The sequence below is a fragment of the Temnothorax americanus genome, unplaced genomic scaffold, assembly GCF_048541705.1.
Source record: "Temnothorax americanus isolate GAGA-0224 unplaced genomic scaffold, ASM4854170v1 Scaffold17, whole genome shotgun sequence".
Taxonomy (NCBI): Eukaryota; Metazoa; Arthropoda; class Insecta; order Hymenoptera; family Formicidae; genus Temnothorax; species Temnothorax americanus.
Window position 1 is genome coordinate 4,252,624 of NW_027509307.1, and position 27,653 is coordinate 4,280,276.

The window sequence follows — 27,653 nt, forward strand, 5'->3', positions numbered from 1 at the left end:
GCTTCCTAAAGTTAACGGCCATGTTTTCTACCTGCCAACACTTTGAAACGGGGAGATGAAATTGAGCTGGAAGCGGAGGCAGATGAAACCCTCTTCTTCTGTAAATCATTATTAAACCAATCCTAAACTTTGATAAGTTTGATAAGTTTAGGAGTAGTCTAATAATTTACATCAGTTTCCACGAACTTTCCCTTGTCTTAGCTTACGCAAATATTATACGAAAACGATCGGTTCCACGACAATTAAAAATTCCATCGATTTAATCGAGAGAAATTGATTCTTAAAATATTTTTTAATCAATCTGATAGGGATTTTATATATTGGCGTAAATATATGTGAATATTATACCTATACAGGAAACGAATAGTTCAGTGGCTTTCAATTATTTTTCTCGATTTTACAATACGATGGAATACGAAATATCGTGAGCCGCTGATATGGAGAATATAATATTTGAAAACTCAGCGATTGAAATCTGGATATTTAAAAGATGAATACGAAGCTTTTATAACCCGCGTACCTATTTACGCGATCAAAGATAGCCCAGATATCGAGACGCATATGCTTCGACGATAATAACGTCGAATAATATCGCTGCAGGGCCGCGTTCAATACTCGATTTCAATAATCGCGAATGAGCGCGTATGCGTACACGCCCGATATGCGTGCGTTACAATTTTGCGCTGTTACGTCGATTTCACCACGGATCTCGCTCTCAAAACCGTGTTGCCGAACGAGCGTTTTCTCACGCGACGAAATCGAAAGAGGTTTCGAAATAAAATTTCGAAAACTTCCGAAGCGCCGTTGATTGCACCAGAAACGCTGAAGAAATGGTTATTCGCAATAACGTCTCTTTACGCATAAACTCGTGTAAATTAATTTACATGCTGTTGCCCGATTAGCTGCTGATTCCTGATACATCGGTCGAATCGCCGAGAAACGTTTTCGGAGCGCGTTTCGCTGATCATCCACGCGCGCGGAGTTCGCGGAGTTCGTTTCACGCGTTATTGATTCGCCGGCGAATTATAGACGCGCACGCGGTGTGTTATTTATGCTAATGTGTGTGAGGCACGAAGTCGAAAGCACGACGTAAGCGGGTACGTCATGACGCAGAACATAAAGTATCTCTCACAAAGGGAATTAGAGCCATCGAAGGTGCAATCGTAATTGTTGTATCACGACGGTGAAAGAAAGGATCGCGGAATTATTTTAGTTAACTGCAATCCTCGAACTTAACGTGCGGCACTGGAGTGAATTAACGCTGGCGACGAACCGGTTCTAATCGATTCAAATGCAGGAACGAAATGGGGCAACAAATAAAGAAATAAAATTTTGCAATGAGTTATTATTTTCCAGATATTTTTATTCGAACAACTCTGTATTATTTCCTCAGTGAGTGATGCTCTACACTAAAAAAACTTTTGTGTGGCGATACAAAGTCTTCGCACAAATGGCCAGCAAAAATATAGTAACACATATTATTACACCACAAATTCTTATATCGACGTCACTAGAAGATAAAAATCACATAAATTCAATCGGTCCGATTTCATTAAAAATGTCTCACGCCTGAAATTACGCGTGTAAGTTGCACACGCCCGTGTGCATCAACCCGATCCTTACGTAATTCCCATCACGCGTACGAAAGTTACGTTCACGCCGCAATTTCGTGCCGGTAACTTCCCTCGAACGTCGAACATTAAACGTCGACATGAAGAAATTATCGATGGATTATTGTTGCCGGGCTGCATGTAGGAAGCTTCACCTCTCGAGTTCCGAACATTTTTCTCTCCGCAAACTTCTCCGCACAAGCGTCAATTAAAACGCTCGAATAATTAACTTCGGCCGACGCGACGTCCGCGGGAGGAATCAGGAAACCCGTAATTTTTCGTCAGTCTCCGATTCGCCAGGACGTTGCTCACTTGAAGCAGAATACCCGGTACATGCCCGCGACCCATATTCATATCTCGCAATTGCCCTGAGTATATGTAAATAATTATCAGCTCGCGATTAAGCCCGCGCGTGTCGCTTGGAAAAAAATAAATAGCGCTACGCCCGTCGCGCTTATCATCGGAGGCGGATAGGCAAACACGACGAAGGAGCACGGGGGAGGTCCCCATATACGTATTTACGTTTCCGGTTCGATTATTATTGCACGACCGCGTGCGTGGCGCGCGCGTAGAAAAAAAAGGTGAGCGTCGCGCGACGGCGCGCTCGCTTGTTCCGACGAGCCGGCGACGTTTTCCGGCCGTGCCATTCATGCGCGTTGCACCCTGTTTACTGCTTCTCCTTTTTTTCCCCTCCCTTAACAACGACGGGAGAAACAAACGGAGTAACGGAGTTCCGTGGACGATAAGTATAGTCGCGCGCGGCGAATCCCCCGCCGTCGTCGGCTCGTTATCTCGATCGTCGATCGAGGATATGGCGACGTTTATCAGACGTGCGAGATTTCCCGTCAGGAGGAGATACAGTGAGTCCCACCTTTCTTTTTAATCTCTCCGCACCTTTTCGGGACAGTCTCGACGGAGGTGGCCTTTTCTCGCCCGCGAGTCGCGTTATCGAGCTCGGCAATCCGGCATACCGATTATTATCCGCGCGAATAATTAATGACCAGCCGTTGATTGCACGCTGGTGAATCTCCCGTATGGGATAGTGAGCCTCTTGTTTTCTCGCGCTTTCATCTGGCGCGAGCGAGACCGTCCTGCTCCGAAATGGACGACAGTCCCGGCTGCCGTCAAATTATCGGTGTTTACGGTGTCGGACCGAGCCTCTTTCGGAGCAGCGATGCGCAACTTTCGGAGCCTTCCCTTTTTACGTAATTTAATGACTATATTTAGCAAAATAATGTATGGTAAATCGTGTAAATTACAGTCCTGTATTTACATAACGATCGGAGCATCAATCATATTATTTCTTGCTGTCATATATAAAATGCGAATGCTGATGTTTCGTAAAAATTTTCTCTGACATGCAAGCTCGATTTTTTTAAATATAATTCCGATACGTTTATTTAAATGGAATAATTTAGCTTTCTTAATTGTTACTCCGATTATTTTTCGAGCTGTACATAATATTTGACAGGTATCTTGACAAAGTAATACTTTTCGTATGTTTATTTGTCAATATTTTTTTCAAGAGAATCCTCGATGGGTCAAGTCGGTTGCGCATCCATTGATTTCTCTCAAGAATTCGTTACTAAATATGCGTAATATAATTTCAGCCTCGTAGCATCAAACAATTTATCGTCCGATATTTTAAGGAATCTGTCTCCTTATCTCTCCCGGCGAGTCTAGAAACGATGCCGTGAACGTCACGTTACATAATCGGCATTACGCTTTTACGAGGCTGTATTTCAGCTGTGTGCAACGCAAAAACTTCCGGTTTGACCCCCCCGCCCCAAAAAAAAGAAAAAGAAAAGGAGTTATGTCGAAAGAGCGCTCACATTGCTCCCCCCCTCCCCTTCTTCTCTCTTGTCTCTCACGTCACATACATAATACGCGCGATTCTCTCGCCGCTTGTTACGTGATTCCGCACAATTGCGTAATGAATTCCCCGACAACGAACGAATGTCAGATCCGGACCTTGATTCCCGCGGACGATCCATAACGATCTCTTGTTTTGCGACGTAAATCGGCCGATCGGCGCACGTGGCTCGAATTCCGCCCCTGAATTCGTAAATACGATATTCGAAGAAGAACGTAAAATTATCTTATTATCTATTACGATTTATTTATTTATTATTTTCTTACGCGTCTCTCTCTCTCTCTCTCTCTCTCTCTCTCTCTCTCTCTCTCTCTCTCCATCCTGATTTTTTCTCTTAATTCATTCGTGCGTTCTACTAGTCTGACTCAACTTGAACTTGAAACTTTTCTCGATGGATTGAATCGCTCACGTGGAGAAATATTTTGTTCCAGGTAAATCTCCGTTCTTCCCGAGTCTCGAAGAGCAAGGTGGTACCCTGTTGGAGGATCCGAACGCGCCGAGCCAGCTGGACGGCGTCGGCGTTGGCGTCGGAGTAGGCGTCGGCGTCGGTGTGGGCGGCGGGATAACGGCGTCCCAAGCGGCCCCGCTGTCGTCGCCAAGTCGGAGCAGTCCGCACAGTCAGGGCAGCGAAACCGGCGAGCGTTTCTCCAGGAAAGTCTTCGTCGGCGGACTACCGCCTGACATCGATGAAGGTACGCCGATTGATCGTGTTAAAATTTATCATCTAAAATAGATTACTTGTCAGACGTGACAGAATGACGGTAATCATGGCGCATTTCCTCTCGATTCAGACGAGATCACAGCCAGTTTCCGCCGCTTTGGCCCGCTCGTCGTGGACTGGCCGCACAAGGCAGAAAGCAAATCCTACTTCCCGCCGAAAGGCTACGCGTTTCTGCTGTTCCAGGTATGCTTTTGACCCTTTTTGCTCCTTCTTTTTTTCATTTTCGGATTATTTGGATTGATAAAACTAACAGAAACCAATGATAAATCGAATGCGACCGCTCGGTCTTCCAGGACGAGGGTTCGGTGCAACAGCTGATAGACGCCTGCATCCAGGACGAGGACAAGCTTTACCTTTGCGTAAGCTCGCCCACGATCAAGGACAAACCCGTGCAGATCCGACCTTGGCGGCTGAGCGATGCCGACTTCGTGCTGGACGCCTCTATGCCGCTCGATCCGCGGAAGACGGTTTTCGTCGGTGGAGTGCCGCGACCGCTCAAGGCCGTCGAGCTCGCGATGATTATGGACCGGCTTTACGGTGGTGTCTGTTACGCCGGCATCGACACCGATCCCGAGCTCAAGTATCCCAAGGGTGCCGGCAGGGTCGCCTTCAGTAATCAGCAAAGCTACATAGCTGCCATCTCAGCCAGATTCGTACAGCTGCAGCACGGCGATATTGACAAGAGGGTAAGTACGAAGAAAAATTACATCTTTTCGCGTGCCCTTCTTTCCGAGAAGGCTCGAGCGTGTAAACATCTCTAAATGAAATATTCAGGACAAGAATATGAAAGATCTAAGTCCGTGATTTGTAAGATTGTTTAAAAAATCTTTACAGATTATGAGTATCATTCCCCGAGCAATTATTCTTGTTCTAAGTACTTCGAGCGTTTCATACTTTTTCTGACCGTATCGATAATCTCTTGAACAGGTCGAAGTCAAACCATACGTTCTGGACGATCAGATGTGCGACGAATGTCAAGGCCAGCGTTGCGGAGGCAAATTTGCGCCATTCTTCTGCGCCAACGTCACCTGCCTGCAGGTATGTCTCGATCATCGGCTCATTTTTATTAATAAATTATAGAACACTGTAAAATAAAAGTGTGGGTTTTATTTTTAATTTGAAGCCAAAGATTTGAGATTTCTGTACGAATGTCATGGCAAGGAGTAACTCTATTAAAATTAAATCTTGTGATTTCTAAGAATCCATTATCCAATAATTGCATCCACGCGATTCAAAACTAAAATCGTATTTGTATTTTTTAATAATGGAACTAGATGGAAGACTCTCTGTTGTTCCTTTAATTATATTATTGAGTAAATCACCAATACAATTTTATCTTTTCTCTTGTATAAAAGAGAAGATAAAATTTTTTGATAAACTTAATATTGAAGTCTGAATTATAATACTATTTTCAGTACTACTGCGAGCATTGCTGGGCAACTATCCACTCCCGGCCAGGTCGGGAGTTCCACAAGCCGCTGGTGAAGGAGGGCGCGGATCGGCCTCGGGCCGTGCCTTTCCGCTGGTGTTAACCCCAGCTGCGTTGTCCCTAATTATCTCGCAGCCCTAGCTAATTAACTACCACCTCTATCAATATTCCCCACCCTCTCCTCACGTGCCCCAACCAACCCTCACTTCCCCCTCTCCTGCCCCCCATATTACTTACTTACTTATCTACAACAAGAACACAGCCTCAAAACTGCTATTACTACTACTACCACCACTCGATCGTTACGTACTACCACTACTCTACTCTATTACCACTATTATTACTATTACTACTACTACCACAACTACTATTCTCTACTACAAATTATTACTACTACTACTACTACTACTCCACTGCTACTACTTCAAGTTATACCGGTTATACTGGAGGAAGAAACCAACCGCTATTGCCCGCCAGTCGATCCAGGCTCTCGGCGTCGTTCCGATCTTCGACCTCGCCATCCGTGACGACTTGCTAACGGCCGCCGGTATCATCGTCGAGCCAAAACTGTGCCGATCAAGATAACTTTGCCGAAAACCGGAAACAGATCTCTCGCGCCCGACGAAGGCGCTAGAAAATAGCAAAGAAGAGGGGACGATCGGATCCACGCCGAGCCGATATCGTCGAGCCGGAAGAAGAAGAAAACGAAGAAAGACACATGCCGAGACACAGGATTCAAAAGAGAAAACGGACACGGATTCTCAGTATATCGATTACTCGTACACGTATAATCCTATCTGTCTGCGCTGTAAAATGCACCGGTTCTGTCCGAAAGATCGAGTATTGTTAGTTACCGCGAGTATCGAAGCCGAGCAAGCGAGGGGAGGGGCTGCTGCCGCCGTTGCCGCCGCCGCCGCCCTCGCGTTACATACCCCGCGCCGATTACCGGCACCGATCCTTCTCGAGCGTTTACCGGATCCGCTTCGCGCTTGCGTCTCGATCCGCCGCGGAGCGCCCCTTCCGAGTTCGACTGCCGCGTGAACCGAGAGAACGAGGGAGTTTCTCCCCCTGTGCCGTCCATCCCGGTCGGGCGGGATTTTGATTTTTCGATGCGCGACCCGGGTGGACGCAAAGCGGGCGAAGCGACTTCTCGACGAACGGGGGCTCGTATTTTCCCGCCGACGCCGTTTGTACGAAAGTCGGACGAAAACTCGCGCTCCGAGCAAAGTAGTGATTTCCGCACGACGAATGTTCGTAAAGAAACGCGAGTACCTGATCATCCGACGCGAGAGTGTGTCGCTTGAATGAGCGAATGGGAAGAGAATGCGAGTAAGAGAGAGAGATGGAAAGAATGAGGGGGGTGACAGTGAGAGCAACAAGGTCGGAAAAGACGCGTAGGTGATGAGGGCCGGTGGGAAACCCGAACGAGAGTGATAGGGAGAGGATAGTGACGAATCGTTCGCATTGGATGTTTAATCAATAATGAAAAAAGCCACGCTTCTCAACCCGCTGTGTAGGTAATTCTCTGTATCACAAACGCAGAACACTCCACACATACACAAAACGTACACACATACACGGTTTCCTAGTTATTAGAACTTATTGAAGATATGTTACATAGGTGCGTTTCTCACGCGAATAACGCGACCGCGCGCGCTCGTGTAACGTGTAACGTAGGGTGGCACTTGGGAAAATGATTTTTTACTTACTTATTCAAATGAGATGAAAATAAGGAAATAACGTAGAAAGAAATACGAACGAGAAAGAAACAATGGGAAAACCAAGAGTTCAGCGAGGAGAGGTGTCACCCGGGCGACGAAGGGATAAACGGAAACCGCGATAGTTCAATTCTCTAAGCGCGAGCGAGCGTACGGCTGTATACGGCACCGTGGCGGTGTGCTCTAGATTGTCCGATTCTTTCCCAAAAACCGAAAACGAAGGGATCGCGAAGCCGAGCCGCGCGTATCGTCTGCCCGCGAAGGGGGAAGAGAGCCCGCTACCTGCTCGCGAGGAACGCGAGGGTCGAGGGTGTTCGCCGCCGCTGTCGCTCACGAATTTTACACCCCGACTTTACTACTATGTGCAATTTAAACGGTCACTCTCTCCGTAGTCGGCGTATTTTCGAAAACGTTCTCGCGAATGAACGGCGTACTTACCTCGCGGATTCTCTCTCGCGGTGAAGCGTTCTCGCGCTCGACTTCGCGGGGGTAAGAGAAAAAGAGACGCGCGTGCGAAGCGGGACGCAAGGGGCAGGGGGTGTCGTTTCTCGAAACCAAAGTACCGATAGAAACCGTGACTCGCGGAATACCGAAGCATCGTTATAAATAGAAATGATCGTATCTAATTACTCTCTTCATACGTCCGATAGATGATTTGCAAGTGTGTGGCGACGCGTCTTGAGGGGGTCGCGTTTCTCTATATATATGTATATATATATAGAGAGAATGCCGCATATTGTCCGTTCCTGTACATACAAACCGATCCCTCTTCTCTAACCGATTAATCGATTAACTGGCGTTTATTAATCGCGACCGCGAGTGTGCACGTTTTTTCTTAATCCCTTCAAAACGAAACGGTCTTTTTCGCTGGGTGTATATAATCAAACGCAATCGCCGTAGTTCAAATAAAAGGGAAAAAAGGAAAAAGGGGAAGGAAGGAGAAAAGAGAGCTCACTTTTCGCCGAAACGCGCAGGATTTCTATTCTCGAAGGGTTCAGTATAGAGACAGTCTTGGTTTGGCAGATCGCAGGACCTTTGTAAATTTTAAGCGTGACGCTTCCTACCGCGCGCCCTTTCAGCGAATCCGGCGGCGATCTCGGCGAGATTCAATCGACGACTTTTCGACGCGTTTTACCGGAAGCAACTTCCCGTACCGTCATTCGTCTCTCACTCGAGAATATCCCTCGGTACATTATAACATAGGATACTTTTGATAACTAACCCACAGTAGTAGAGGAAGCGGGCTTAGCGCTAATACCGGACGTTCGTCACCTCCCGGTGACCCTTTTGTTATGTAAAAAAGGCGTGTCTCTTCACAATACTTCCGACAATAGCCGGGTCGTTCCTTCGCGAAACGGCCGAGAGGTCGTGGGGCTGGGAAGCGTCGCGCTCGGAATTAGTATGCAACGTTGTGTGTTCCGCTTCGTAGATGACAAAAAAAAAGCCACATTCTGTACGCAGCAGCAGCAGCAGCAGGAATCGGTAAACGTAGTTTAAACCTCGCATGGCGAGTTTCTCTCGCGATACTCTTTTTCTGCACACACGTATCGGACTTTGTACAATCCGCGATACAACAAACACACAGATACACACACGGCATACAGGCGATTACGCGACCGACGATTCGCGATACACCATATTTGCGTACGGATCTAATGAAGAAACAAAAGGAAATAATTCTCACACACATCTATATATACATATATATATTTATTTTTTTGGTACTCCTTTTTGTATATATCATATATATATATATATATGATATATCTTGTCTCGCCGCGTGTAGAGATGGTAGGTGGCGTTTATTAGAGCACTGTAAGTATGGAATGCGTTATTATTAGGCGGGTGCTGTGTGACGGAAGACGCAGTAAAGAATGGCGGCCGCGTTCAACGACGACTCTCCGTCCCTTCGTCTGAGACACACCGTTCGGCCCGCGAAAACACGCGTGCGTTCGATGCGGACGAGAGTCGCGTGTGTGGTGTGGTGAAGGGGGAAAAGAATATTAATAAATCCAATATAATAGAACGGGGGAAGAAGAACCTTCTCGTCGCCGGCCCTCTTTGACTCGCGCGCGCTCTCGATTAAGGGTTGGAGCACGATTGGATCCGAATCTGATCAAAACGCGGGCGAAATTTTAGATAAAATAGGAGACAAATAAGACCCGGGAATGTGGAAAGGACCTCGAGTCGCCGCCTGCGCGACCAAAGGCTTTTGGGGCGGAGAAGGAGGTGGGCAAACCCTAGTATATAATTATACACATAAATTAGTTAGTAGAGCGAGTACGTTGAATTTTTATCCATTGCTATCTCTCGCAATATTCTAAATAGACACGATCGATTTTTTACTTACCGCATTTAACGGAAGCCCGGAACCGTTTCGATCGAGAGGAAAGGATCGGCGGGAGAAAAAAAAACAGAGACCACACGTGAATGAAACAAACTTAGAAGAGAGGCGCGAGAAAGGGGGTGGGACATGACGAAAGAGAGGAGTGCAAGCATTAGTTAGTGCAATTTTACATACGAGTCACCGTTCTTGTAAATCAAGCGAAAGCGAGAGGAAGAGAGAGAGAGAGAGAGAGAGAGAGAGAGAAAGAGCGAGAGTGAGAGAGAGAAAGAAAGAGAGAAAGTGAAATATATTGTGGCACACGCGGGCAGTAAATAAATTAAAACGCGGGCCGCGATCGGGCATATCCGTGTTGTTATCGCGGACAAATTTATATATATATATATATGTATATTAATATAAATTAAAACGCCGGCGTGCTCGCGCGCGTGGCCGTGCGCGTGTAGAAATCATGCGTGTGCGCGCGCGAGGCCGGCTCATATATTAGGCGAAAATTTTTGTCAAACCATACACTTCGCGAGCACGGAGCACGGTCGTCAAACAGGCGCTCGTGCGCGGCCACATACTCGCATATGCACACGTACATACACACACACGCACACGCACACGCTCCACTAATCGATCGATATAATTGTGTAGCAAAACTTACCTAGGTACCAATTCACCTAAATCAATTGATAACTAAAAATATATATTGATATATACACATATTATATATATATAAATATATATTATATATATATATATATATATATATATATATAGAGAGAGAGAGAGAGAGAGAGAGAGAGAAAGAGTAGCGTCGTGTTCCAATACTTGAACGAGCGAGTACTTGGACAAGGACCGAGACCGATTTTTCTAGACAAATTTTTCTATAATGTTCAAAAAACGGATAAAAACGTGCGAAAAAAAAGATAGGCGAGTGAGAGGAAGGAGGACAGGACGTGTCGTCCCCGTCACTTCGGAACCTGTTTCGGGAGCGCGAGCGCATACGCGAAAGTATCTGGCTAACACACAAAACACACACACGGAGTATGCAATTAGTGTACAATTAAAAATCGCAAAAACCTAGCTGCGAATACACAATTTCTCTCTAACACACACACACACACACACACACACACACACACACACACACAATATCTCCAAAGTAAAAATCGTAAATCGAGTATACGATCTTTTTCATGTCGACACAAGTAAACAAGGAAACCGTAAAGTAATTCTTACGAGCACACGATTTTTTTCGACTCTCACGAACACGTCTTATCAAACGCGTATAACGTGAAACTACAGTCGTGTCTCTTTGGATATGGGTGTCTAGCTAAATGTTCAATCTCACTGTGTGTGACTCGGGTCGTTTCGCGGATTTCGATCTCCCCAATCCCCGATTGATATTTCCCCCATCCCCCGACCCGGCATCGCGTACCTCTTTGTGCGAAACACTTATTTTTGTGCTAGCGATTTATAAGGCGCAACGAATGGGGAAAGAAGCGTTAGGTATATTTCGTGTAGAAGCGCGTTCAAGCTCGCCGTTAGTTTAGATTCTCGAAAATCGACCGAAACGCCTCGCCCTGGCCGACGCGAGAGCGATATTACGATCACGATGACAATATATGCCCCGAATTTTTACGACGTAACAAACAGTAATCCGACCTAATCATCAGCTTCCCGAATTTCGACAAGGGAGATCATTATATATCTATAATCGTCAACAAACGATCGTTTTCGCGTTGGCCGTGCACGATTTGTTACAACGACGTCCGATTCCCGTGAATCTTTTACTCCGAGCCGCCACCGAATAAATTTTTTAGAAATTGAAGGGTTTGAAACTCAAGGTATCTCGTGTGTTATACCCTTCAATTCGCGTCTCTATGGCGGCCAGATTGAGTTGGATCGATCCCTGTTTTTGTGAGTACCACACGTCCAATCTCGCCCGATGCCTCCGACTTCGTTTACACGTTTGGATTTAAAAGGGAAGAGAAAAAAAAATCGGAGAGCGCGAAAAACCGCGACCCACACATTTTTGTGGACGGAAGCGGGATATCTCGTCGGGATGAAGTAGTTGGGCGGGGACGGTTTGATAATCGCGAGATCCCGAGGAGATACATCTCGTGCGAGTATCGCGGAACGTGCCGGAAACGTGAACATTCTGTACTGTGCGTACGATCGCACGACGCGAACATATCACTCCGCTGATCGGATAACGATCGGTCGAAACTGGACGAAGGTACAGTCGCGGGACTGGAACACCCTCCGACTCTTCTAGTTGTCGCGAAGTTGCTGCACGTTGTGCATCTTTGCAGAATCAGTTCGCAAATCACTTTTGCTTGCCATTGACACAAATAACGTACGTTCTTGTAAAATTTACACGGGACGCGTGTCTCGATATTGTTTCTTCGCTAGTTCGAATCTGTTTTATCCGCGAGTTTGAATGAATTAATAAATCGTTACATTTTATAATATTTAACGGAAAACATCACTAGCTGGTGTTTGACTGTAGTTATATATTTTAAAGAATTTTTTATTAATTGGTTATTAAGCAATTTTAATCTTTTAAACACATACCTTTTCTTAAAAGCGCTGTAATTTGCTGTAATTACAATCGCGTCGACTAGAAAATTATAGGATAACTTTGAAAACAATTTATGGAGGCAGTAGTAAGTTAGACTTTTCAGAAAGCACGTCAATGCGCTTTATATTTCACTATTTCTGAATTGAAAAATTATTTGTAACTTTTTATAACGTCTTTCTTTCCGCTGCAAAAGCAACTTCCCAAGATTTCCTGGAACTGGAATTCTGATCGTCGTAGATTCTAAGAAATGGAAGAACTCCAATTTTTTGAGCTTTCGGATCTCGATGGTGCGCGGCGAGGAAAAGAGGCGAGTTGAAAAGAAAGAAAGAATAAAATATATAGAGCCGCGAAAACGCATGTATATGCACATACGGCATGCACACATCCACACACGTATACACACAACACAGACACTATCAAACGTCTCTGTAAGCGTGGCGCGCAAATGAATAGTGAAACGAAGTAATCGCAAAACGACATCCGCAGTACGGAGTTAACGTTTGAGGTACGCCAGTAACAAAAAAAAATAACAACAAAATAATAATAATATGTTAGGTGTGATTCTTCACCTCCTTTGTAATATGTGTGATAAAGCATAATATATAATAATATAATGACAATTATATAGATATATATTATATATATAAAGTACTAATATATAATTGATAATAACGATTAAAATATCTAATATATTGTGACAGACTTCGAAGGAAAGAAAAAAAGGAAAAAAGAAACGGGATGCAATTGGAATTAGGTAAATATTGCACGACACGACAGTAAAAAGCGAGAGAAGAGACGGAGATAAGCCGCGTGAGGATATAAAGTGGATTTAAGAAACGGGAAAAGTACACGCGATTAATTATCTAGACACGTGGCGCACATGTGGGGTTGCGAAGAAGAGCGATTAGATGAATATCGGTACGCTCATGCTCAAGCGGACCTACTGTCGTTCGGGTAATGCGCGTATAATTAAAGACAAACGTAAGACGAGAGAGAGAAGGAGAGAAGAGTAAAAGAGCGAAAGAGAGAGAAAGGAAGAAAAACATACTGATTTAAGAAAAACGTGAAAGGGAACGAGTAACAATGGTAGTCATTTACGATAGATTTGTATTTTTCAGTGTTGAAAAGTTTTTTATACCGCTGTTATATTCTTGTCTAAATATCTTAGTTCAGAGAAGTTGCGCGAATGCGTGTTTGTAGGACATTTCTGCGTATCTGCATGCGCGAGTGCGTGTTTGTATGCGTGTTTGCATGTGAGCGAGGTGGTGCGTGCGAGAGAAAGAAAAAGAGGCACATGGGACGCGAGAGATAGGAATGACTTGGCGAGAGATGATTTATTTCCCTTATCGTCGATACGATGATCGTGCGATCGGAGAATCGACGAGAGAGAGAGAGAGGAGAGCGAACAACGGAAAATGCGTGAGTTTCCCGTCGAAATGATACATAACGCAAGGACTTGTGCCGTCTAATTTCGAAATTAATTACGAAGAAAAAATATGACTACGATTTGTGTATATAAAAAATTTGCATAATTTCCACAATTGTGTATAAAAAATTGGCATGATTCCTCGCGTAGAAGGGCCTTTCTCGAGATGCGTCTTCTCGCGAGCTTTTCTTTGTGCGCGAGAGAGAGCGAATCTTGAGGCGAGAAGAGTACCGATAGAGATAATAATCGTGAGATCGAAATCTCGCGCGCGCGCGCGAGGAGAGCGAAAGAGGGAGAAGCGAGAGATATGTGCGCGTTACGTAAGTAGGATTCCTAATGTCGCGCGAATTATCATGCGAGAGAGAGAGAGAAAGAGAGAGAGAGAGAGCCGCAGAACCGCGTACACCTCCTGCTCATCCTCTGATGTACCGTTTTCCGAGTACGATTTAATTAATTAATTAATTTTTATTTTTTTAAATAAAGTTATTATTCTTATATTTTACAAAGCTATATAGATAAATTTTATAGTGTTTTGTAAATAAGAGAGCGATCATCACACAGATCATCTTGCTCTTTATTCTTTCTTTTTACATACACACACACACACACACACACATACGTATACATGTATGATTAAGTCCGAAACAAATAGTATAACAGAATTGTTTCTAGCGATAAGCGTAAAGAGATCAATAGCTTTTTATAAAATCTACTTTATGAATATCGACAGCCATATGAAAAAATCCATTCATTTTATGATGGCTACCGATTATATCATCGGGATGTCATTGCATAATTTTAATTACTTCGTACACGTATGCGCGTGTGTGGTTCGATATACAACGAGCGTTTGTCTCGCCTTTTGAGAATTTGATGAGAGATTGATCTCTGTACAACATTTAGATTAATTGCTCCGGATTTTCGAAAAGCTGGATTTAAAAATCGCTGTTATACTGAAATCTTCGCATACATGTAAAACACGCATACACAAAAGCATCACACAATCGGTCGGCGCCAACGTGGGAGGCGACGGGCGACATGTGAGTCCCATCGCGCGCGTCGCGACGACGTAAAATGAATTTTGTAAATTTTCTAATAAAACGTATATCGCCCGTCGGCGCTTCCATACGAGCACGCGCAAAACCGCGTAAGGACCGGTTCAACGAGATTTCAGTTTTCGGGCGCTGTTTTTTTTTCCTATTTTACGAATTTATATCGTTTTACGGAATCGTCGCCGACGAGAGAGAAAGCGCATCACCGCGACGACAATGACCGATTTTTTCACTGTTAAGCTTGATTCACACTATACGGCACGGACCGTCACGTTCCAACAACGACACGTACGTTTACGTACGTTAGACAAGGATGTAGACAATAGGTATCCTTGTCTAACGTATGTGTCGTTGTCGGAACGTGACGGTCCGTGCCGTATAGTGTGAATCAACCTTTAGTCCGAGATATTCCGCAACGATATTGCTATACGATTTACTGCGATCTATCACTACAATTAAGATTATTCGTATCTATTATCATTGCTATATATTATCATTATCATCGCCACTATGGTTATACTACGATAGAGTCATTATTTTAGACATTTCTACGTACCAAAGAAACAATCGGAATACATACACACATACAACACACATATACACATTCTCACACACATACGCGCAACTCAAGGCGGGAGAACAGTCAGCGGATTTGAAGGAATTCTCGGGACCTCATCGAGAGAGATTCTTCTCTCGATTCCGTCACGTCGGCCGCGATCGGCCGGTTTCTATTTCGTTGCCTCGAGCGACGAAATATCTCGAAGCGTGAGATCTCGTGATTCAATCCGGCAAGTGGTAAACAACGCGCGAGCGTCGATCGCGTGACACGGACCTAGCTGAAACGAACGGAAGGTATCCTAATTATCCTGAACGATATTTCGGTAGGAGTCGCGCGGGCAGACGACACGGTCGAGGAAATTAGGTACGTTCATTCATGGATTCGTAAGATCTGTCTTTGACAGTAATTTCATGCTGTAAAAGAGGATTCTCGACCCCCTTGTTGCATCTGTACTCTTTGAGATTCTCTGAAGGATGTGGCATGTGGTGCCAATGCATCTCGAAGCTTTTGGATGCTCTTCGCGCGTCTTTTGGATCCCCGCGTTGTTCCGGCATCTTGATAGCGAAATGAAAATTCTTCTTGTTCTTCTTTCTTTTCGCATTAGTCGATTGTAATACATATTGAGTGCGAGGCGAAAGGTTCGCCTTTGTGTTCGCGGCTTAGCCGATCGTCCCCGCGCGCCCGCGCTTATTGTTAGTATAATTCGAATTAAAATATGTAGATGTGCGTAAAAAATATATATATGTATGAGAGAAAGGAAGAGATAGAGTGTGTTTTGTGTGTGCATGCGTGTGAGTATGTGTGAACGAACGGTAAGCTTAAATATATTAAATGGCAAATCTTAGAGCGTGAAGATAACGCGATAAGAGTACGCTAATAAGCAAGCAGCTGGGCGCAGTGCAATGAATTGTGTTTAAACGGAGACGAGACGAGGGGAGGACCCGAAGTGCACCGCACATGCGACAAGGGTACGACACGTGTCCCCCCCCCGGTTTTTCTCTTCTTTTTTTTTCTTTTTCTCGATCCACCGGAAGTGGATGTGGCCCGACATTAGGCATGGGCGCGGGAAGGGAAGCGGAAAGCGAAATTGACGAGCGTCCAGTGTCCCCAGAGGCGAGCAAAACGAGAGAAAGAGAAAGAGAGGGAGACGAGAGAGCGCGCGCGTTCGGAAAGAGAGAAATCGAAGAAGATCGGTCGGGATTGTTTCTCGGGGGGCCGGGGGATATTAGGGCGGAAGTGAAGACGAGAGACTGTCCGACGACCTCCCCCCACGCATCCCATCCCCGTATATTAGCGATTCGCTGTCCCTTTCTAGATGATATATAGTCCTCTCTCTTATATCTGTAGCATATACACACACGCATACACATGCATGTACACACGGCACACACATGTACACGCACACGGATGGAAAAGGTGAAAATTGAGTTGATCGGGCGCGCGCGAGCGCCCGAATAGTCGAATTACCACGAGGAAAAAGTAAAAAAATTGCAGATAGTCCCTCTTAGGTGCGAAAGTAGCGTGTTTTTTAAATACTATCTCAAATTTCTACGAAACCTCGATTAGCGAATCCTGTACCTGCAATTATCTAGGAAAAAAAATGACTCCCGCGACGCGTGGGCGGTTTTCTTTTTTTTATATATAATATATATATAGAATTGTGTGCCGCGTCGAGAAGAGGGAGAGCGAGCGTTTCGCCACTGTGTATTTCGTCAAGTATTTGTAGAATCGGCTTATTGTTACTAATCTTTAATATATATATATTTAAGATATTATATATATATATATATTATATATATATATATATATATATATATATATATATATATATAGATATTGTCCTAAGCGTGTAATTGTGAATACGAATTTTTATGATCTTGTAATATATAAATTATATATACATATATGCATTATATGAAAGAAATCGGAGGTGTAACTTTTGTGCGTACCGAGTTATCACCGAATCTTAAGGCATTGACCCGCAGCAGCAAATAGATTAATTTTTGGAAAGGAAAAGAGAGAGAGAAAGAGAAAGCATATGCGTGTGTATGTGTGTTTTTTTTTTCCTCGGCCGTGCATGAGCCGTCAGGCTCGCTAATAAAATGTCTATATATTAATCTTCCGCGCGTAACGCGATATGCGTGCCTACGTTTTGCCCATCTCTGGGTAATCTGGCTATAATCTGTCCCATGTGAACGCGATTTATCCGCGATGCTCTTCTTTCGCATATTTCGGACAAATTGATTCAAGGAAGTGAGAATTCGAGGAAGTGAGAATCAAGCACACAACAAATTACTCGCTCTTCTATAGTTTTCATTAGAGAAAGAAACTTGCTCGAAAGGCAAATATTGTTCTATATCCTTCCCTAATAACTTTAATTTGAGCATTACAGAAATTCGCTATATTACAATTTTCTAGATAAATTGCCGCGATGGGCGTATCTTCAATTTTCTGTAACAGTCTTTTCGCTCGAACGATAAACTCTTTCTCGCATTTTGCGTGCTCAATCTCGTCCCCTGATTTTTACATGTTTCTTGAGGATGGGAAGCATGTCTAAACGGATATTGCGCGAGAACTAAAGGTTAAATATCCAAGAAAATAAACTCTCGTAATTAGTCGAACGTCACGGAGATATGTCTCAAATCTTTATAGAAAGAAATAAAGGGGCGATATTTTCCCAGAGCATTTAACATATAAAATAGCGTTTCAAAATTAAAAAAATAATTAAATGTGAAGAGAAAATAAGCTGTTTTTCACGAGATATTTTAAATCTTTAAAAAGAATAGACACGATATTTTCTCAAAAAATAAAAAAAAAAAAGAGAAAAGCATTTAAGATTTTAAAACCTCTGCTCTCGGTAAGGAGAGCCCGTATTTTCCAATGTCGAGATTCGATGGAGATAGCGAAATTACCGCAACGGGATCACGTCGGAGGGACGATGATCCTGCGGATATAGCGAATGACAAAATGATTATATTTTTTAGGGAGGGGCGTAGGCCGCCGCGCGGGTGTTTTCCAGCGGGTGATTTCAGACTAATCTCGACTTCGGTTCAGCGAGATAAAAATCGCCTTTATCGTCGACCGATCGAAACGCATGTACGATAACACGGCGGCGAAATTTGTATATTCGCGCGTATCGCACACCCGCAGACACATTCCCGACACATTCACGAGAAACACGTGCGCATATACATAACACACAAGCACACGGCACCCTCACGTGTCACAGTATACCTACATTTGAGTGACATGATAACGATTAGCGTAGCAGGCTGTTCCTTTTCTTTCTTTCTTCTTTCTTATTTTTGTTTTTTTTTCAATATATGTAACGTTTTTCAGGGGGGAGTTTAGAAACTTTGTGATTACGCGTGTTATAGAACACGAGATGTGACAGGAGGAGCAAAGTAGGGTAACGCGCGGGAGATGAATGCGACGGGGTGAAAGGGCTTCAAGAGAGAGAGAGAGAGAGAGAGAGAGAGAGAGAGAGAGAGAGAGAGAGAGAGAGAGAGAGAGAGAGAGATAATAGATAGAAGAAATGTTTGTGTGTGTGTGTTCGCGCGAGATGCCGATTTATTGATTGTTCTTAGCAGCTAGCGTGTAGCGTGTCGATATTCGATATAGGGATACTAAACGATAAATCACACGAGAGCGCGCCCGCGGTCTTGCAGCGGAAAATGACGAGGAACGAAAGTCGGATGAATAAATAAGAAAAGAAAAAAAAAGAAAGGACGAAGAGATACACGCGGCGCGCGATCGTTGCTAGCCAATTTGCTCCAACCAGTCCTTTGTTTGTACCAGTTCTTTTTTTCTAAATATTCTCTTTATATTGTAATGTGTATTCTATATATGCTTAGAACGAAGAGAACTTTTGTATTTAAACACGCGAACGCTCGACGCTCGACGCGCGCGTCCATCGCGAGACACACGAGTCTTAAAAGAGAAAAAAAAAAGTAGTAGCGAATTTTTTACGGCCGCCGAGACGATCGCCGAGATTCGTCGGGTCGATTTGATGATTCTACAATTAGCTCATGAACGTAGGGCGTCCCTTCGACGCTACAATCGCGAGGGACTCCAATAATAATAATAACAATAATTATTATTATAATTACGATTAAGAATAATGATCACAGACACGCGCATTCTTGCGGACGGGATGTTCGGACGGACGAGGACATCAGGTTTTCGTTCGAAGCGGCGCCGATCTTCGCTCTCCATCGTAGTCATTGATCGATCGGGACTGATCGCGCCGCGAGAAAACGACGGCGATCCTCCGTTATTGGACCGTTTACCGAGTAACATTTTGCGGATCGACGGATCGCTCGTTTGACGAACGACGCGCGATACTTACGGCTGTGAAACGCAACAGACGTAATCCAAAACGGTGTTCGGCGTACATTCGAGACTCGAACGGCACGGAAACGTCGAGACATCCCTCGACGGATGTTCAAAAGATCGGGACTTTTTTTTTTTATATATTCACCGAGACGTCCGGACGTTCGCGAACGCTCTGCTCTCCGAGAGTAACGTAAGTCTGGGGTGTACGTTAGACGAGGAGAAGGACACACGTATATATTAGCCATCAGCGAGCGCATTTTCGAAGCTCGGAAATCGAGCTGTTGTTCTCAGCAGTTATAGAACTATCATAATTTCGTGTCGCGAGAATCGCACCCAATATGTGATGGAGAAAGAGCGAATCCCGCTCGCACCAGATTTACGAAACATTTCTAAGTATTATATATTATCCTCGATTCCCGTGGAATCGTAATTTTGGTGATCAATCGGGAATAACGATTAACGATGCTTTGATTACCGTTCTTCGGCTCCTTTTCGCAAAAAGCTCGATTCGCGTAGAAATCGTGTGCCGTTGTTTCGCGCCGCTCTCGACACCTTTCACAGAGCTCATCGACATTTCCTCGAGCGACGACGAGAGCAAAAAGGGCGAGGGGATGGGATATGTGCGGATCGAGGGGAACAAACGAAGCAGCCTTTTCCGTGAATTAGATATTTTTTTATACGACCGGTCGTACGTCTTTTGCGAGAGAACGCTCGCGTGATTTCTCGATGCTGTATTTCGCGGGAGAAGGGGGGGGGAAATGCGGAAAACGAGACAGAGGGGAAGGAACCGGATGTGGCGGAAGGCGGAAGGACGATGAAAATGGGTGCGCGTGGACATCGAGTGCGAGGCCGCGTGAGCCGAATTCGTGAGGGTGATAAACGCGTTAATCTAGGACGATGATTTTTTACCTTTTTCTAAAATATGTCAATCGACTTAAGATGTTAGTAGTACATGTTGATGTTCGATATATTCGCGGATTTTTCGGAAAACGAGCGTGCGTCTGGCAGAATAGGGAAATTTTCACAAGCGTGCCTGGTGGGCGTGAGTGCATTCGCTCGAGAGGAGGAGAGAGTGTGCGGGATAGCGAGACTGAGGCGAGAGAGAGAGAGAGAGAGAGAGAGAGAGAGAGAGAGAGAGAGAGAGAGAGAGAGAGAGAGAGAGAGAACGCGTGCAGCGGGCACGAGAGTGAGTGCGAGAAGCGATTAGTCGTTCTCAATTAGTGCACACATTAGCGCATGTCACGGATATCTAACTCGAGAGAATAATGGGGTGGGACAAGCGGATAATTAAACGTGTTTAGTTAGCGGATCTTCTAGCTTCGATCGTGGCGAGAACGCGCGCTAAATCTTCCGGATCTCATTTTTCTACGAAGCGATACAATTTCGGTTCTTTTCGTGTTCTCTGTTTCTGTGTTCACGTTCGCGATCGCGAACTTTCCTGTCCCGCGAAACCTGCAGCCGCCGAAGATGCGCGACCTCGGGACGCGTCGATCGCGCGATCGAATGTAGCGACTTAAAATATATTAGGGAACTATGTTTCTCTCTCGCGTACGAAACGAAAAAAATATATATATATCTCGCTGATACATCCTTTTTAAGACCTCCACATCTTTTAGCATTTTACACTGTCGCATGTCTTTGTAATTAAAACTGTAGCAAAACTCATCGTCGACTGAAACATATATTATGGATACCCGTAGGCTCGATGGATTATATGGTCGCGTGCGTGGAGAGAATAAATTATTTTTTGCATTTTATTTTTAAAAATCTCTGCATACGTCTCGTCACACATATATGCAGCCGAAACTGTTATTTTTGATAATTGTGTAGATCTAAACGATTATCTATTTTTCTGATTAACCATCAGTACTCTCTTTATTAATTTATGATTTAAAAAAATCTCAAAAATTAAAACACACAATGTTGTACAGTAATAAATTGTTTGAGAAATTTTTCAATCTGTCCGTCGCCATCTGGTCGTTTATCCTTGCATGTCGACGCGCGAACCATTGTCTTTATTTTTATTAATTAACAAGTATTTTTTTAGTGATTTTTTTAAGTAATTTAATATATAAGGCAGTTTTTAGTGATTTAATATATAAACGGAATACTACAAATTAACAATTATATATTTTATAATGATATCTATTTTTTTAATTAATAAATACCTTATTAATTTAATACATAAAACGCGGAATGTGTATACTGTAAAAAAAATTTAACAGTTATATTTTATAAAAATATTTTATAATGTAAATTTTTTATTTGCGAACCGTACGTTATACCGAGAGCTCATGATACGGAGATAAGATGCATCGTGTGTCGTGCGGCTATGTAATTTTCGAGCTCCCGTCACTGTGAGAACCAGTAGCGCAGTATTATTTACTCGTAGAGAGAGAGAGAGAGAGAGAGAGGGGGGGGGAAGAAGACGACCGTCTGTTCGCATTTACCCTTCGACCGGCGGGATCGTGCAATTTGCGCGAGATCACCGGCGAGAGAGATCACTCGCGTTCGATTACGCGATGCGCCCCCCCCCCCTCGCGTCGTCGTCGATCGTCGGACGAGATTCGTCGCGTTCATCAATCTTCACCGCATTGTCGATCGCAATTTCCGATCGCTCCTGTCGACTATATGCTCAATTTATCCGTTAACTTTTAACGGGCGAGCTTTCGTTGAGACTGGTCGTTGGCATGGCACGGAACACGGAAAAAGGAGTCTCGGAAGAGGGAGAATGCAATCTATAAGAGGGGTCAGGGGTTTCATTCTTGAGCGACGGGCGTTCCGATATTTTTTTTTTTTTTTTAACACAGTCGGATCACGAAGGACGAAGGAGACGAGTCTCACGTGTCGCTTCGATAGCGACTCCTCACTCTTCTTCCTTCCCTTCGAAAACGGTCGCCCGAGTCTCGTTCAGAGGAAGCCGATAGGAAATGAAAATAGAAAACGAATAAAAAAAAAGATAAGAGAGAGAGAGAGAGAGAGAGGAAACTCAAAGTATCCTACGAGAGCCACCGCACCAGGCTAACGAACCGAGGAACCCACGCAATATGTTATCTCTATCCGGAGTCGACGGAACCTTCGTAAATGTAAAACATAGCCGTGATCGATCGATAATCGTAGCTTAATTAGCGCGTAACACATAATAGAGTTTATTTTTTGGTCGCAGAATGTTGTTATAAATATATTTAGCCGAGAGAGCGAGGGACGTTTGTGTGTCTATGTGTGTATGTGTGGGTGTGCGACGTATGCCTGGGTGTGTTTTCGCGCGTACGTGTATGCGAGAGAAAGGGAGGCGAGAAAGGTATCCCCAAAGGGGCGCGAGCGTCTAGAGCGTAGAACTATATACGGAGGTACGTCCCCGGGATAGGTGCGAAAGTAACGCGCATGATACTGTGCAATGCGTATACGTGTGTGCACGTGTTCGCCGCTGCGATTTAATTGCGTGTAAATGTCGAGAAATGCGTGTGCGCGGCTCCGTATGCGAGAAATGTGGAGTCGCTGCGACGACCCACCCCCGCGAGGGGGTCCAGCTTCTCGTGCTGTACCCGACGAACGCCGACGCTCAAGTCGACCCAGGATGAAAATTGCCATCGAGACTAAACGGTCCTCTTTTTTTTTTAACAGTTTGAGCGTTCGCCGAGTTTTACACGAGACGCGATATATCGACTCCGAAAATTCCTCCACTGTCAATTCAGACGGGAGGATAATCGGAACCGATAGAATTCGACCGCCCGGAATTCTTCTCCGGCGTTTTCAAGCGTGCGTATTTAACGAACGTTCGTTTTTAACGAGGGGTCGCGATAACGTCTCCACATCCGATGATCGTGCACGCCGTTTGTGGCGACAGCCGATGAACTCCACCGATCCCGAGAGTCCACGCACGTTTAGCGCTATAACAATATACGCGATCTCTGTCCCGCGGCTCACGCGTACGAGCAATCTTCAACTTTTCTCGTTTTTCTCTCTTCTTGTTTTTATTAGATAAATAAAATCCGCGAAGCGCGAAGTATTTGTGGCGTTAAACGGGCGAGGACTCCCTGCGAACGCGAGCCCGTTGATCTGGAATCGCGCGGTGAATATATATTGTGGCATTAATAACGTTAAGGTATATCGGGCATATATGCGAAAGGGAGAGCCGTGATGCGTGCGGTTTCGCGTAGGATAAGTTTTTCCTGCTGCAATCAAGGGTGAATATTTTTATCGAGAATTTTAACGTGATTGCTCGCGTGGTTATCGAGTCGGGTTGCCCGTCGATCTTTTCTCTCGCGTCCGCTTGCCGCGAGAGAGCACCGTTAGATCTTTATTAATTTTTTGAATTATATATGCGTAATTTTACCGGATCAAATATATATATATATATATATATATATATATATATATATATATACAACGCGTAAACGATTATCCAGAGTTCGAATTTTCAAGTTCTTTTCTGCTCTTCCTTAACTGCAGCTGCCGCACGTGACCACGGTGCGGATGCAGCGGGGCAGAAATCGTCTTTGCGCTGACATAGTATATTATAAATGTGTATGTAAATATAAATGTATAGACCTACGACGAGATGCAGCACGCGTGAGAGGGAGAGTGTGTGCGAGAGCGACTAGAAAGGAAAACGCGAATAACGGACGAACGGAAGAGAGAACACTGTCGTCAAGTGCGTTGGCGCGGGACGGGCCGTTGACGCGTTGATGCCTCGTTAACGACAGATTTTTTTCTGGGAAGCGGATCAGGCTGCTCGGCCAGCCTCCAAAAAACTTGAAAATTATCTTCATCCCTCGAAAGCGTTGTCGCCAACGTTAATCTTTTCAGCCTCACCCGTTAACGCTATACGTTAACACAAATGTGGCCGATTAAACGAATTACAGTATTATCGTGTTGTTAGAAATCTGATTTTTGTGTTTAGAGCGTGAGGCTGCACCTGGTCGTTAACTGAATAGCCGGCGATAACGGGACGTCCCGCGTACGCATGTATACGTACGTAGGCAACGACATTGATATTTATTAATTATTGGCGCGCGCGCGCGCGCGCGCGATATCCCGTCGGAATGATTTTCTGCGGGGAGAAAAGACAGATCCTCCTCTTCGGAAAATTATTCGCGACGACGCGTTCCGACTCGTCTCGTTGGAACGATTTTATCAGTAGAGTCGTACTTTCATGCTCGTTTCTCGGTCACACTTACACACGTACACTCACACATAGACACACACGTACATATTATTATAATTACCCAAAAGTAACTTGTACTATGTAACTATTACTATTTTTATGAATTTTTGTACATTTTTCTAATTATTTTGTATAATAATCGTTAGCGGAAAGAGAGAAAATGGTAGAGTCTGACACCCACCTCCCCAAAAAAGTGTTCAAAGCGGAGAAAAGGAGCTACATCGACGACGAAGAGAAACATAGAGGAGATAAATTTCGGTGTGAGCGTGCTTATTACGCGAATCTTGTGCAAACGTATGCGCGCGATCGTATGTGTGCGAATTTACGAGTGTGTGTGAGAGAAAAATAACAGAGCAAAAGCGAAAGGGAGAACGTGAGAGAGAGAAAGGAAGGAAAAATGACAAGGGATGCGAAATAGATGACGAAAAAGAAGTTCGCGTACGGTTTGCGTGTGCAAAATTTTGCGAAAGTAGAGAAAATGAAAAAGAGAGAGAGAAAGAAGAGAAAAGAAGAATAAGAAGCCACGACTGTCGACAATGTAGTCCACCGTTTGTCTGTGTAATCTTGTCTTGATCTGTCTCCTTGTCTGTCTGTCTGTCTGTCTGTCTGTCGGTCTGTCTGTCCGTGCTGTGTTTCACAGGGGAGAAGAATCCGTTGAGATCTCATACGACGCGATGATGATGACGACGACGACGACGATGATTTTTATGTTTTGTATTAAAAGAAAAACGCGCGAGACGAAACCCGCTAAAGATATATATATATATGTGTATATTTATATAAATAAATATATATATACATAAATATATATCGTACGAAAGAGGGAGAGAGAGTGAGAGAGGGGGAGGAATAAGGGGCAAGAAAAGATAGAATACTGACCGAAAGGAAAGGGAGATAGAGAGAGAGAGAGAGAAAAGGTATAGAGTATTCGGGAAAGTATAATAAAAAAAAAATAACGACTAAATGATGTTCAAAACGACGATAAAACAAAAGAAGAAAGGAGATGGGAAACGGTAGAGGTGGAGAGGATTTAAATAATTCCGCAGGCTCTCCACAGGCAGACGCCGCGCGAATAGGCGAAAATGTATGAAAAGAGAAAAAAAAAGATCTACTTCGTATTTGACGACGTGTTTGTTATAATTATAAGAGAGTCACCTTTTCTTTTCTTTTCTCGAAATGAAATGCTATAAAATAGATCAATTCTTTCATGGATATATCACGGTGTCCTGTTTGCTTTCGCCCGATCCCGAACGCGACTTCAAACCGGCGCGCGGCCAGTGATGTAAATTCTCAGTTCACACAATCGTGTGCGTGCAATCGAGCGAAGGGCTCGGAGCGATAAGATGTAACTCTCGCGAGTTCGCGTATGTCAAAACGAACGAATCATAAAGTCGTCATTTCGTAATTACAGTCACGAAGAATTTAGTGTCGATTTAACGAAGATTTATCGCTCCGAACCGTTTCGAGCTCTCACCTCCCTGCATCCTCGATTCCTCGACGAACACTCCCGCAAGGAAAAAAAAAAGACGCAGAGAAACGAGAGATATATATGTATATATTTTACGACGTCTCGAGTACATAGAATCAGCGAGCCAAAAGGCGCAATCGCCACCCCCTCGTCTCCTTTGCCCCTCCCCGTCGCATCCCGCGCGCGCGATATATATAGTTCGTAATATATTATTCTTCTACTCTTACTATACTTGATATTTATATGTGCAACTTTTCGATTTTGTTCGTTTCCACCCGTTTTTAGTACTTTAATAAATGAGTTTGTTAAAAATAACCCGATGCTTCGTTTACGTTACTGTTCGTACCGTTTTCTTCTTTCTTTTGCTTTCGATAGTGAGCATTACGTTAAATCGTTCAAATCGCAAAGTCTTTCTAATTTAATGAATTTCAAGGTTCCGTTGAAATTCATATTGATTTAGCAAATCGTTCCCACGGGAACAAAGTAATCTCGTGCGTAGGAGTGATCTTCAGAAATTAGAAATGGAACGAAACAAAAAAAGGCAAGTAAATCTATCTATACTATCTACTTATACTTTATATAAAAACTAAAAATGGTAAAAAATCATCATATGCATGTATGTACGTACAGCTTTCTCATAAGATGCACTTAAATAATGAATCGTTGTTATTGATACATTTAGAAATCAAAGGTTTTCGTCTCATATGATGCCGACCGATATGAATAAATTGCAAATTGCAACACGATTTATTGATGCTTCAGGTTGTAAACCATTTTGTTCTTGTATAATATTTCCTTGTTAAAGATTTAATATTTAAACTTATAATTTATTTTGGTATTATATTATATATTATATAGTTGGACGGAATTTTTTTGTATTACGCCGGATGCAGAAAATCCAATTTGTAGAGTTCCATTGCGAACCGACATTTATCAACTGATTGCTCGAGCAAATATATTAAACGTTATGGGCCTATTCTGTAACTCTTAACGACAGTTTCGTTATCGTTATATTGTCGTTGCGCAGCTTTTTTACTATATATAATATCTCCGCAGCAGGGCGATTCTCTAACTTTATAACGGACAATTTCGCTATCGTTAAGCGTCGCTATGTCGATATATCGACACAGTTAACGAAAATTCTATTCTGCAACTCATTGAAACGATAAATGTCGATATAAGTGTCGATAAATTATCGATATTTATCGTTAGCGTATCGAGGGGTACGAGACCCCTCGATAGCTGATAGCGACACAATTGCAGCGTCAAGTCGACCGTCGACCGCAACCACTATCATAGTATTTCCGGATTGAGGGCACGGGACGGCGAGGAAAACGAGAAGGTAATCCTTTTCTATTCTTTAATAATAAATTCAAAAA

At 43.9% G+C, this 27,653-nt stretch overlaps 1 protein-coding gene across 1 annotated transcript in view; it reads left to right on the plus strand.

Moving 5' to 3' along the window:
* The window catches only part of Orb2 (cytoplasmic polyadenylation element-binding protein orb2), a 142,983-nt gene extending 116,965 nt beyond the window's left edge, over positions 1-26,018 (plus strand). Inside the window, exons 4-8 of the mRNA XM_077403364.1 lie at positions 3,915-4,175; positions 4,275-4,387; positions 4,498-4,890; positions 5,132-5,242; positions 5,620-26,018. Coding sequence (XP_077259490.1) covers positions 3,915-4,175; positions 4,275-4,387; positions 4,498-4,890; positions 5,132-5,242; positions 5,620-5,736 — 995 coding nt within the window. The 3' untranslated portion in view covers positions 5,737-26,018. The remainder of the gene's footprint in view (positions 1-3,914; positions 4,176-4,274; positions 4,388-4,497; positions 4,891-5,131; positions 5,243-5,619) is intronic.
* Positions 26,019-27,653: the final 1,635 nt, after the last annotated feature.